A 14,112-nucleotide genomic window follows, 5' to 3' on the forward strand; every position below is an offset into this window, starting at 1 on the left:
TACATGTGACCTAGAAGACACACCCATGTGGTTGTTTTCAACTGAAGATTTTCTAATGTTTCTACTGTCTTCATGTGGAAACTTACTCAAATGATAAAAAGATGCTGACTCATGACATATTCATTTAATGTAATATTTTCAAATGTTTTTCTCTAGGTTGTCCACAGACAAGATATGGCACCAATTGTGAGCTCAATTGTATGTGTAAAAATGGTGGACTCTGCAATCCTGTGGATGGAAGCTGCACCTGTGGCCTTGGGTGGACTGGGGATTACTGTGAGAAAGGCAAGCTGATGGTCCCTTCTTACCCTCACAAAGTCCACTTCAGGGCTCACTATTATGAGGTGTCTATGAAGACACTATTTTCCAGTAACCTGTTTACACTTATGATTATATTTCCAACAAAATTATGCAAATATTGATCATTCGTCATTATCTACTTTCTAGACTATCGCAGGAAAACTCTGAAACATCTTAAGAAATTGAAATAGTATTGATGGGAACAAATTCCCCTGATATCTCAATTTGCACTTTTTACCCTAAAGCCCAACATCATTGTGGACATCAAAGTGGCTGAGCCTAGAGGATCTAAGCAGGGACCTAAAGAAAATCACATTCACAGAAGACTTGACAAATGGTTAGAATATGTTGGTCTTTGGGAGAGGAGTGAATGGGTGTACTGGGACTTGTAGTTTATGTCTTTGGTCTCAGCACTTTGGTGACTGAAGGGAAGCTGGTACCCAAGTACCAGCCTTGGTATTGCCTTGGCTTCATAGCAAAACATGAAACATAAAATGGCTATCCCCATTACTGTTACATATTCTATGGGTTTTATTGTTATTCTTATTTATTTGCTCTTCCAAATGAATTGTATAATCATTTATCTAGGGAAAACATATTTTTGTTGCTTCATTGTACTGTGTTTCCCCAGGAAGAATCATATTCTTAAGTTAACTCACTGTATTCAAGAACAAACAATCCATCTTTTGTTCATATTTTACTCCTTATCAATAAAAATTCTGGCTTTAGCATTCACATTAAGATATTCAAGTTAAAGAGCAAGTAATTAATTTTCTAATCCATAAATAACCTACTATATTTTAATGAATATATTAAAAGGCCTTTTCCTCAATTATACAATTTATTATATGACTTTTCTCTTTAGTCTGATTGCATATGTGATGTAATATTAATGATTTTCCAATACCAAGTGGCCTTATATACCATGAATAAATACTGTGAGACCATGATTAACTATTTCATAAAGTGACATTGGATTCTATGATTTTGGCATTGATATCCAAGAAGAAAATGGAACTGTTTTTTTCCAGTTTTTAAAATTGTTCCATGCACTCAAAAAAATATTTAGAAATGTTCTTTCTCTTTAAATGTTTTTGAATACTCTAAGTCTAGATGGTGCCCTGCCTAGTGAACATCTGTAGAATCCCCTGTGAATCTGAATAGCACTTTTTTTTTCTTTTACACTTATTCATATGTAAGAACTTACTACAATTGTCTTATCTAGGTTTTCTGGCTCAAATTAGGGTGTTTTGGGTAAGTTATTCTCTATAGCATTTCCCATTTCATTTTGGAATTTTATTTATATCACAATTTTCATATTTGCAAATTGGATTGTCATTTTCTTCATCTTTTGATAAAAGCTAGTGTCTCTGTGTGTAGGAGTTTTTTGCCTGCATGTATATCTATTTACTGAAGGGTAGAAGAAGGAATTGAATCTCCTTTACCAGGAGTTACAGATGGTTATGAGCTGCTGTGTGGGTGCTGGCATCTGCACCTAAGTCCTCTGCAAGATAAGCCAGTGTTGTTAACCACTGAGCAACCTTTCTTTCCCCTTTCTTCACCTTTTAAACAAAGTTGGGTGTTTGTACTTTGTTAATTTCCAGGTTGTTAGGTTGGAACTTAGCCTCATATATATGATAGGCACACCATCTACTGCAGTGATCCAATCTTCCTAATGTTGTGACCTTTTAATACAATTCCTTGTGTTACGGTGATCTCAACCATAAAATTATTTTGCTGCTACTTCATAACTGTAATTTTGCTGTTAGGAATTGTAATGTATATATCTGATATGCGGAATATCTGAGATGGGGGGTGGAGACCTAGAGATTGAAAACTACTGCTTACCACATATCCAGCCTATGAATTGGGTTAGTTAGTAATTTATCTATATGATTTTCTTCATTAATAACACTTTTTTCTTCCTTTAAACTTTTCATTTTTACTTGTTTTTGGTGTTTTCTTCCTCAGCATGCTCTCCTGGTAATTATGGCCCAGACTGCAAATTCAATTGCTCATGTCAGAATGGTGGTATTTGCAACAGGCTTTCTGGAGGCTGTGAGTGCCCCGATGGGTACTATGGACAAGGCTGTGAACATGGTAAACAGCAGAAGCTACTGTGTGTCCTGTATGGGGTGGTTCTAAGCTTCAAAATGACTTTAAGTCATAGAGAGAACATATTCATATTATATCAAATTACACAAACTTCTAGTGTATATTACTGTAAGTGAAGCAAGTTTCACAGCTCAAATTAAAGTTTAGATTTTAACAATTGACATGATTTAAAAATTGACTTTAAAATTCTTTAGGCTTTTCTGCCAATAAATGGCTTGACAATCCCATCATCACTTGGAGATACACTCTTCAGACAGACACCCTATGAACCAAGTGTGAGACTGTCTAGGATGCTCTTTGCCCAGCTGCCTTTGGGCAATAATAGATAAAATTGCTGCTTATATTCCATGTTAGTCATGACTGCCTTCACCTTGTCTTTCTGAATAACTTCTAATATTGTTGTCATATTTGTGCTCATTGTTTTCAGCAAAGATTGGAAAATAAGAAACTTAGACAATGAATAGACAGTATCTCGAGTACAGACCTATCCTAGATAGGCTACCTCTGCCGGCTTTATCATCTGCATAGTGGGTTAATAAGGCTGGCGTGAACACTAAATAAGAAATCATGTTTAAGCATGGAGCATGGGGGTGAATGGCAAAGGAGACAGCAATGACATATGGGTAGGATGGTAGAATGAAAACCCAGTGTCTCAGTCACTTTCCTGTTGCTTCAGATTGTCAAGTCCTGTCGCTGTGATGCACTTCTTCTAGCAAGGCTTCAACTCCTACAGGTCCCATTATGCCCCTGAATAGCACCACCAGCTGGGAAGCAAGTATTCAGAATCCACATTCAAACCACAGGCTAGGATGTGAAACGTAGCTGGACTAGGATGAGAATGGAAATGCACACATTGGAACACATTGGGATAACAATCCACTGTAATAGTGACTAAAGATGAAGACATAAAAGATGCATCTAACTTTCCAAAACGAGCAACTTAGAAACATAAGATTATTTACTGATACTTTCCTGTTTCTTTATGTTTAGGCCATGGGACTTCTCTCCCAGGATTGCAAATACAAAGGCTATATAAATAACTTTCCACACACAATGTTCTATTTGTTTAAGGAATCTAATCAATGTTAGGATCACTAGATTTATCCTGAATCAGAAGTCTATCAAAGATTGCTATTTTAGGGCTAGGTTTTAGATGCCTTAATTTCTTTTCTGTTTGTGTGATAAAGTAATTGAGAGGATAAAGTAATTGTGGCTCATAGTTCCATAGGAATGTTGTTTATCCCAATAGGGGGGATGTGAGATTAGGCAATCAAGGAACAGGGGGCTGGCTGATCACATTGCTATCTACACTCAGGAAACAACGAGTGAGCAAGAAAGGGAACCAGACTAGGAAGTCTCCCGGCCTCCAGTAGATTCCACCTGCTAACGGTTCTACACATTCCCAAACAGTACGATGAGCTTGAGACCAAGAGTACAAATATATAGGGGACATTTCATCTCTAAACTACAACAGGAGGGTTGTACTGCCATCACTGGTCAGCTAAAGTACATCAAAGCAAAATGACATTATAAAGATATTTCAGATCTTCTCATGGGCTTTACTAGTTTTAGGCAATAATATCAACCCACTGTTTTATGATTAATCTCTTGTATGATTCCCTATACATCTAATTCTTCCATTTTGTGTCACTTATGGACTTGATAAACACATGAACTAGATTATATCCTTTAATCTTTCCTTTCATTTTGTTTTTAAGATAAAGATAATAATTTGTCATTTCTGTCTTTTAGAATGTCCTCCTGGATTTCATGGTTTAAATTGTGTTCACATCTGTGACTGCCAGAATGGAGCCAGTTGTAATGTAACAAGTGGACTCTGTGTTTGCCCAGCAGGTTTCCATGGCAACCATTGTGAACAAGGTATGGCAAGGATGTTTTAAAGCATATGTCTTTGAGAGTTCTCTGAGAGCATGAGTTCTTTTCTATTTGTGAACATGAAAACTGGTCACTTATGATTTCAATTTATACATTACACTATAAAGAATATTTCCAGGGATCAGGATAATCAGATTCCTCTCCATTCTAATTGGTTAAAATATTGTTCTTTTATGTAATATCTCAAAATGAAAGCTGTAAGTCTGTATAGGCATGGATTAAACCTATGAGTAAGATTAAATATTTCACGAAATGCCTAGCACAAGAATGTGATCTGGCTTTGTGGTGCTAAGACATATCAGAGGAGTTGTGTAAATATTTAAAGACAAGAATTGGGCATTTATCACAAGAATAACCACAGCTATGAATGTGTATAAAATATGAAAATTAGAATAAGGGCTAAGCAGCTTGAAATGAAATATCACAAAGTCTTAAAAGATTGGGTCAACTAAGAATGATTCCAGAGACCTGAGAGCATCACATCAGATATAGACTTCTGTATAGAGTTGTAACAATGATGGTGATGATGATGATGATGTTAAAGATGATAATGTTAATGACAAAGATGACCATGATGATTTAATTTTATATGGTGAATCAAAATTCCTGCCTATGAACGTTTCAAATAGTTCATCTATATTTTAAAACATTACCACAGCTTTACATATTTTTTTCATTTTTTATTCATTTATTACTTAGTAGTTCAGTAAGGTATTTATTATATTTCTGTGTTATATGGTAGAAATACAGTGGAAGGGATGAGGCATACACTATTCTAGAGAGCTGAACAATAAATTATACATTAAAGAAATAATAAGAGTTGTATACATGATCTGACTTCTTAAGATTTTTCAGAAAAGCTTGCTTACTTTCTAGAACATTAGTGTTAAATAAAATAAGTTTAGAGAACTGATTGTCAAATCAGTCAGACAGTAGATCTTACTCCTGAGAATTCCCAAAATGTCCTCTCCTTCTGAACAGAAAAGTCCCCTTGGTCACCTTTGTCATCTGTAGCTGGATCTTAAGAATATCCTTTTAAGCTGGGCTGTAGTGTTTCATGCCTTTAATCCCAATACGGGAGGCAGAGACACAAGTGTATCTCTGTGAGTTCCAGGCCAGCCGAGTCTACAGAGCAGGTTCCAGGACAGGCTCCAAAGCTATAGAGAAACTGTCTCTAATATATATATATATATATATATTTATATTATAATATAAAAAAAATATCTGTTTAATATGAATTTGCATATTCCCTCAGATGTTAAGCCACAAAAATGTTGATCTTTAGCAAAGCGGAAGATAAGACAGAATAGTCTGGAATTGTTAAGATAGCTCTATTTTCTACTTAGGAGGGTATCCAAAGAAATTTTGCATCTGTCATAAATTGAAGGTTAATGTTTCTATCCTGTGTCTCTATCCTGTGTAGAATGCCCACTTGGAATGTTTGGGGAAAATTGTCATCAACTTTGTGATTGTGAAGGAGAAAGTTCTTGCCACCCAATCACAGGAAAATGCCTCTGCCCACCAGGGAGGGCAGGAACAAGATGTGAAACAGGTATGACCAAAAAGCAAAATCCTGAGTGACACAGGGTTCCACAGACACCTCAATACTGGAAATGACAGTGTATAAAAGGACACTGTCCAGCAATGTTTTCAACTGTCTTCAGTTTGAGGAATCACAGTCTGTATTAGATACATCATAAGCATACCATACAAATACCTTTGTTAACAGAATTCCTCAAAGAGACAAAATGAGCAGACAGTAACTCCAAAAACCACTAGAATACAGACCAGCATCATGTAGGTGGTATTCTCTAGACCCAAGAACCCAGATTGTCTCCAATAACTGATATTTATACTTTGTTTCCACACACAGAAAGAAAGACCTAGAATGTAAAGTTGAGATAATTTAGCAATTGTCCAAAGAAGAGGGGAGAGTGGATTGGGTCAATTGGTGACAAATCTCCCACAGTGTGACTTGATGAATGTGCAGTAGATCAAAACGTTTTATATAATTCACCTCAGACCCAGGACTCTGAGTCACCTCAGATAAGACCCCACATAGAATGTTTAGTCTCAGAATTTACTTTGCTTATCTTCAAAAGATTAGGTTTGAGGCTACATGTAGTTGGAGTTCTGTTCCCTGGCAAGGCAAGATGCCACTACAGTTACATATTGTTAGGATCCATTCCTACATTAGGCAGCTATGAGCTTTGTGGCCTCTGTAATAGCAAGAGAGTCATACTAGCCTTCTAGGCTACAAAAGATTTCTGTTTACCCAGCATCACCTCACATCCCTGCTCTCTTCTCAGCAATATCAATAGCAGCAGCTTTCTGGGGATGCAAGGCAGCATTCTAAAAGTGGTGCCTTCTTTTAATACATTACACATAAGAAGTTATCTATGTTCGTAATTTTGATTGATAAAGTAGGATACTGAGGACCTAAGTCAGTAGACAATAGAATACACATATATGTGTATGCACATGTACAAGTATATACACATATATATTTAGAATAGATTCTGGCATATAATAGATAAAGTAATAAACATTTGTTGAAAAAATTGCTTCTTTGGAGACACAGTGAACTGAAGTTGCTGCAACCTGTCATATCTGAAAATATTCTGTCAGAACAAATATCTGTGATGTGTATGTCATCCATACAAATGGTCATTTAAAAAGACACAAAAATAGCATTTGTGGTCCAACCTGAATATTTAGGAAAACTACTAGTGTTCATTGAGTGCCCATTATGTGCTATGCATAAATTCCCTTACTGCTATCACCCTTCTCGTATTTTAGAGTTTGAGTAGAGAGTCTGTGTTTAGAGACAGAGTGTTTAGAGTTCCATACCAGCACCTCCTTTTTGTGGTGTATTTATATTGCACCTCTAATGATGAAAAGCTTTGAGGAACTGATGTTGCTTGTCCATCTGCATGTGAGACACAAGAGTCATGAACTTCATGGCATTGCTTATGTAACTTAAAATTCACCTGTTCCAACTCACGGGATACATTTGGCATCCTCAGATAATTACTGGCTTCCATATTGGATAGTATAACAAGAAACTGGCCACCATTGCAAAAGGTTCTACCAGATAACACTTGCAATGGTTTAACTAACTCTTAGGGTTCAGAAGATGGCTCAGTGGGTAAAAGCATTTGTACCACCAGCCTGACAGTTTACAACCTATTCCTGGGTGCAAGTAAATATATAGATACCAAGTGTGCATCTCTAGTTCCAACACTCTTTTGGGAAATGGGAGGCAGAGACAGGAGAACAAGTCTAACACGGCACAAAGAAGAGACATCCTGCTTCAAACACAAGTGGAATGACCTTCACATATCCTGTGGGGACACATGAGTACTGAACTCAACAGATGATAGTAATGTCAGGGCCAGGGCGAGCAAGATGGATTAATGGGTAAGGACACTTGCTGTTAATCCTGACAGCTTGGGTGTGATTCCTAGTCCTACATAGTGGAAGGTGAGAACTGACTCCTCTAAGTCGTTCTCTGACCTCAAGCCATTTGTCTCCTGTCCCATCCCCTATACACACACATACACACACACAGGTGTGGCAGAGGGGAGAGAATAATTAAAAATGTAATTTAAAAATTAGAAATGCAAAATAAGCCAGGCCTTGGTGGCACATGCCTTTAATCCCAGCACTCTGGAGGCAGAGGCAGGCAGATCTCTTGAGTTCCAAGCAAGCCTGGTCTACAGAGTGAGTTTCAGGATAGGCTCCAAAGCAATACAGAAAATCCCTGTCTCAAAAAAACAAAACAAAAAAAAAAAAAAAAGAAAAAAAGAGAGAAATACAAAATAAAGCTAGGTGCTAAACATGAAAACTTAAGGATTCAAGGTAAGGATGCATACTGCTTTGTGTGCCCCAAGTGCTGTGTTACAGAGTCTCTTGCTATGTGTGAGGAAATCACAAAGCAGCAGGGTTCAGATGTGGTACTGTATCTGTTTCCCATGGAACCTTGAGAGTCCCTCTTGTCAGGGACTATCGAGGTACCAGGCCTATGTAGATGTACTACAAGGTCTTTTATTTGCATTTTTATTTTCAATTAGTTACAGTTCATCTGCAATATTAACTGTGAGCAGCTGTGACTATCGAGGCTCCATAAAGATAAAAGGCCTCATTTTAACTTAACTCTGGTAAAAGGCCTATTAAACAGCCATAATATTAATTCATAAAAGAATGTAGCAACTTTTTATTGGCTCATTCACCCCTCCCCTTGGTAAATTAACATTTGCAGACATTCAAACAGATGTCTTAAATACACATGGTTATTAACATGAAAATGTGGTATTTTTATAAATTAAAATCAGATTCTCCACTGCTCAGGAGAGATCCTGACTAATAACTCTTTTGAACAAAAAAAAAAAAAAAATTAAAAAATGTGGTCTTACCACCAAACTACATAATCTTTGCAAGACTCTGGGCAGAGCTCTTGTGTTGGGCTCAGTTAAAATGATGTATTTTTTTCTTTAACTTTCCACAGACCCCAAAGTTTAGAAACAAGATTTATCTATTTCTGTTGCATTTATTTATTATTTGTGTATGCATGCATGAGCATGTGTGGTGATATGGTGGGTGGACATAATGATGTCAAAGGACAAGTTCTGGGTTAAAAATAAGGTAATCAGACTTGGGAACAGAAACTTTTGAGACTTGACCCATCTTGCTGGCCCCAAATGCATTTGTGAGCAGCATTCACATTGCTGGCCCAGGGTCTTCCTGAACAGACACTTGGCTCTTTGGCTTAATGCTGAGTCACCATGAAAATAGTTAATTGAAGTTTTAGTTTATATTCCTACTTCATATTTAAATTCCTATTGAGCAAGACAATCTTCATTCCGAGAGGGAATATTGGTATTATTGGTATTTCCAAGTTTTGTTTTGTTTTTTTTTTTCCCTCTCTCCAGTCTTCAATATCTTATTTAAGATTCCTTTCACATAGTTATGCAAAAGAAAGGTAACCCTCAGAAGCACTCAGAAACTCAGCTCTGTCACACTTTGGAAGAGTATGACAGTCAGAAGTTACCCTGAACCACACCAAACCCATTCATTTCTTTCCAGAGTGGAAGAGTTCCCTCACTGTCTTACCCACCTTGTAGACATTTGCTGAAAGCAAAATGAAGTAATGTGTTAGCAACCCACTTAAAAGTATTTCTTTTGTATTTTGAGATTATAATGTAATTGCATCATTTCCCCCTTCTCCTTCCTCTCTCCAATCTTTCCCATATATCACCCTTGCTCTTTTTTCAAATTCCCACTTTTTACTCTGCAGACTGGGGCAGGGCGGGGTGGGAGCTGTTACAGTAACAAAATGAGGTTCTCTGGCCCTTGAATACTTGTCTGTTCTATGGAATATAAATCCACTTCCTTCCATGGGCTTTCCAACACTTTCTCCTGCAGAAAATTAATGTGCTCATTCTCTGCTAATTCTCTCCTGGACAACACACCAGGTCTCCACAAACTGGCTGGCCCCCTTTAAGGAATCTCTTTCTACAGCTCTAGTAACACCCAATCCACACCCCTCCCACCTCCTTACCCGCCATACTCTGTGTGCCACAGAACAATTCAACTTAGAGAATCTTTGAGCCCTTTTAGCACATACACAACCCCAGACACACTGGGGATCTACAGCCCCTTTGACAGATCTTAAGAGACAAGAGTCGAATATAAAGCCATTTCACGTTCAACGACACATGCACACAAAATCATGTTTTTAACCTAAAGACAAACCTCCCGCATTGTACATTCGGAGTGAGCGCTGACTTTTCCTGACCCCAGGCAGCTAATCCATTTCTGTGTCCCGCTCAGTGCCAGGGCTGCAAATGTTATGGAGTAATCAGTTTCCGAGAAAGCTCTTTCGAATAGAAGTTGCTATCCTCACTTTCCCTCTTCCAAATGTTTTCAGTAACTTCCTCCTCAAACCCCTCCTGTTTTCCACTGGGGAATTTTCTTAGTTTTATGACATCACAGCATGGGGGAAACATACTACAGAAGAAAACAGAATTTAGATTCTCATTATCTCATTCAGTTCCAAGAAGTAATAGTGTATTTGAAAGCATATTTGAGTTGTTTCGGCTTTTCATTCTTCTCCCACAGAATGTAAGACAGGCCACTATGGACCCGACTGCCAGCTGCTATGTGAATGCTCCCAGGAAGCTCACTGCAACCCTGTAAATGGCAGCTGTGTTTGTCCCAGGAGGAGGATGGGCCCAACCTGTGAGGAGAATGCCTTGGCTCCTCTTCAGCCTTCGGAAGGCGAATAGAGCCTCTTTTGCAACTCCTCTCAGCTTATCATCTTAACCCTGGCCGGGAATACAGTCACTGATCTCCTTCCCAATCTGGAACATCACAAAGTGAAAAAGAGACGCCTCAAGTTTACCACACCCATGCCCGATTCTCGTTCTTCAGCCCAACCTTGTGAACTTCCTTTCCCTGAAGAACACACTCCAAAAAAAGAGTGTTTGTTCAGGATCAGAACCACAATAACATCTGAACTAATAAAAGACGCTTTTAAGAAAATATGTGCGGGAAGTATTTGAATTTGGAAGGGATAACTGCTTCTCAGTGCAGGTTGGGCTGTACTGAAATATTCACACCTATTCACTGAAAACCTCAGTGCCCTTAAGTAGCTGGATCCTCTTTAGAAATGGCTAGAATTTCATCCATTTACTCTCAGAACCCACTTCCCAGTAACTCGGCAGCAGACTTCAAATACAGTGCATTTTGGACATGGCTTTTAATGTAGGCAATCATTACGACTTTAGCAGTGGTGGGGGTATCAGACTAAAAACATGGCATGCAGGTTAACAGTGAGTCATGAAAATATCTAGTGATGTTTTCCGTTTCCAGCCAGAACACAGGAAAACGAAGACAGAGCTGATAGAGGCCAAGGTCCGGCTGACCCTGGAGATGCTCCATTTCCTGTAATTCAGGAACGGATTGAAATAGCCATAAAATCGAAATTAGTCAACATTTCCAACAGCTCCTAGATGTTTGTGAGTGGAAGATGGACTGTCTTGTTTCGGCTCTCAAGGAGTTTATATATGCATTTCTACTTTCAGAATCCTAGTTAATTCACATTAGTAAATAACTTTGTTGACTGAAAATGCTGTTAACTTTGACCAAGAATTGTCAGAATAAAAACAGAGACTATTGAAATTATATGACTGGATTTCATTTGTGTCAAATTTCTAGAGTGGCTTTTAAAAATCAAAACAGATTTTGGATAAAATTGCTAGAAAGATTTTTGAAAAATACTAGATATTGTAAATCCAGTGCAGTCATCAGTTTGCATGCAACCCTGACTTCGGTACTATTGTTTTTCTGGTAGTGCTGGGGGGAAAAGCCAGGGCCTTTTCCATACTAAGCTTGTACTTGCCGCTGAGCCACTATGGTCACCCTTCCTCAGCACATTCAACACACATGTAACACACTAGCTGAAGGAAGAAGTGATGAATTGAATGCTACTAGGTGAAACAGAACATTTAATGAGATCTAGCTCTTAAAATATTCTTTACAAAAACAATCTGACTCTAAAAGAGACACATTTAAACTTATTTTCTGTTTCCTCTGCACTGTCAACTAAATATCTGTATTTGCATGCATGGAATTACTTATATCAGCAGTTAATTCTATAACTAATAGTTCAAATTAACAGAAAACTGTGCTCTATTCTGAATGCTCACCCATTTTCCTTATCAACTGTTTCCAAGTCTCTCAAAAAATGTTACGTTCTAATCTGCAGAGAAAATAGCATAAAATGCAGCAGGAGGGCTTGGGCATTGTCTGAGCATCATCAGCATCAGGACCAGAGTATGGGTTCTCAAAAGCCACATAAATATGACTCTGTGGTGCAATGGGTAACATATTGGACTTCTAGTGACAAAAACCCACCTTAATGCCAGCTGTGTATGGTGGCTACATATAATTCCAGCACAACATGGTGATGGGGATCTTTGAAGAAAACTGGCTAGATAGCCAAGACATATCAGTGAGCTCTGGGTTCAACTGAGAGATACTGCCTCAAAGAATAAGGTGGAGAGCAATCAAGGAAAATTTCCAATGTTAACCCAGACCTCCACATGTATACCATATACACAAACAAGGGCATATGCTCTTGTGGACACTCACATACACTGACACATACACTCCTGCGTGCGTGTGCATGTGTGTGCATGCACATGCATGCTCACACACACACACACACACACACACACACACACACACACAAGCAATGATGTTTGTTTTGCTTTGTTTTTCAAGTCAGCAGTGTGCAGTATTGAGTTAACATCACTCTCCCACTCTGGGATCTTCCCATTTCATCATTTGTTAAAAAGACAGTGACTGTAAAAGGGGAGATTGCATTGAATTACATTTCTTGTCCTTACTTGAGATTTTCTCTTTATCAACAGAGAAGACAGACTCTGAAATTAGTAAAGAAAATCAATGAAATTTCTTTCTGCTTACATATGTTGTTGATACATAGTGCCCATGTCTTTGAGAGAAATATGTCTTTAGTAAAATGATAAGCATAGTCCTGGGCAAATGTCAGATGCTTCCTTCATATATTATCTCTTTCCACCCCATTCCACTTCAAAAGTCAAAATAAATAAATATAAAAGTTTATGGGAGAAATAGGGTCATGGCATGAATTTGCATGAGTGCTGTTGTTGTTATTGTTGTTTTGAGACAGCATCTCACTATGTAGCTCTGTCTTTCCTGGAACTCACTATGTAACCAGGCTAGCTTCTTGCCTCTTGGGTACTGGAGCTAAAAGCAAGTGCTACCACAACTAGATTGTATGACTCTTAAAGCAAATGGAGTTTCAGTTTCCTTCTTATTGTACCAGTCAATAAGAATTTATACAAATTACTATAGCTCCCCTTCTTTATAAAAATTTACAAGTTACCTCTTTCACATTAAAAATTAAACCAGAAAAGTCTGAAATCAACATGTTTTCAGTGCACTTTTGGTCACCTTGAAAAAAATCTTTGGTTTTTTTATTAGATAGCTTTATAGCAATACTGAGCAAATGCTATAAATCTATAGCAAATGATATAGTAAATACTAAGACCATCAACTTAAGAAGAAAAAATGTTTAATGTATTTGTTCAGTTTTTACTCTTGCAACTCATTGGCCTAGTTGCTTTTAGGACTCTAATAGAGGACTGCAAATTATTGAGGACACATGGCATTACACATTTGTGCATGGCATTTGCTTATTTGTGGCTGGGGCAGGAAAGACAAGGAATGAAAGCCTTGAGGCATCTCCATCTTCTTCAGGAAGGCCACATTAGTGACATGAAGACTGTAGGCCCTGAATCTTAAACTTTTATTACCTCCAAATAGCACAATCATAGCATCAAGATCTTACCACAGCCAACTCTGGGGACCACTTAGGATGGCATTCTGCAAATGAGTACACAGTAGTTCTCATCATCTTTCCTAAAAGCCACAAGTCTTCTCTTGGACGATACCATTTCTCCTCTGGAAATTAAGAGTGAGATATCACAAGTGTACTAACAGTCAATGGATATTAATCTGATGAAAAGTCACAGTTCAAAGTGTACAAAATCTAATTTTCCTGCAGATAAATTTAAGAGAATTCAAAAATGTTTTTAATGACTACCATTTTAAAAAATATGTCAATTAATAAAATAGCCTATTGAAGCTCCATGTTTCCTGAACAAAGAAATATGCCATTTGATTTTGCATTGTAAGAATTTACCTGAGGTTTCTTGACATAAAAAGCTATGCACTGGATAGATGGCTCAAGGC

General features: G+C 37.7%; 1 protein-coding gene across 1 annotated transcript in view; it reads left to right on the top strand.

The window, feature by feature from the left end:
• LOC127223341 (EGF-like and EMI domain-containing protein 1) overlaps positions 1 to 10,856 on the top strand; it is a 650,856-nt gene extending 640,000 nt beyond the window's left edge. The window contains exons 20-24 of the mRNA XM_051185850.1: positions 157 to 285; positions 2,272 to 2,400; positions 4,168 to 4,296; positions 5,735 to 5,863; positions 10,432 to 10,856. Of these exons, the coding sequence (XP_051041807.1) occupies positions 157 to 285; positions 2,272 to 2,400; positions 4,168 to 4,296; positions 5,735 to 5,863; positions 10,432 to 10,598 (683 nt within the window). The 3' untranslated portion in view covers positions 10,599 to 10,856. The remainder of the gene's footprint in view (positions 1 to 156; positions 286 to 2,271; positions 2,401 to 4,167; positions 4,297 to 5,734; positions 5,864 to 10,431) is intronic.
• The last annotated feature ends 3,256 nt before the right edge of the window (positions 10,857 to 14,112 follow it).

The sequence above is a fragment of the Phodopus roborovskii genome, unplaced genomic scaffold (assembly GCF_943737965.1).
Source record: "Phodopus roborovskii unplaced genomic scaffold, PHOROB, whole genome shotgun sequence".
NCBI classification, from domain to species: Eukaryota; Metazoa; Chordata; class Mammalia; order Rodentia; family Cricetidae; genus Phodopus; species Phodopus roborovskii.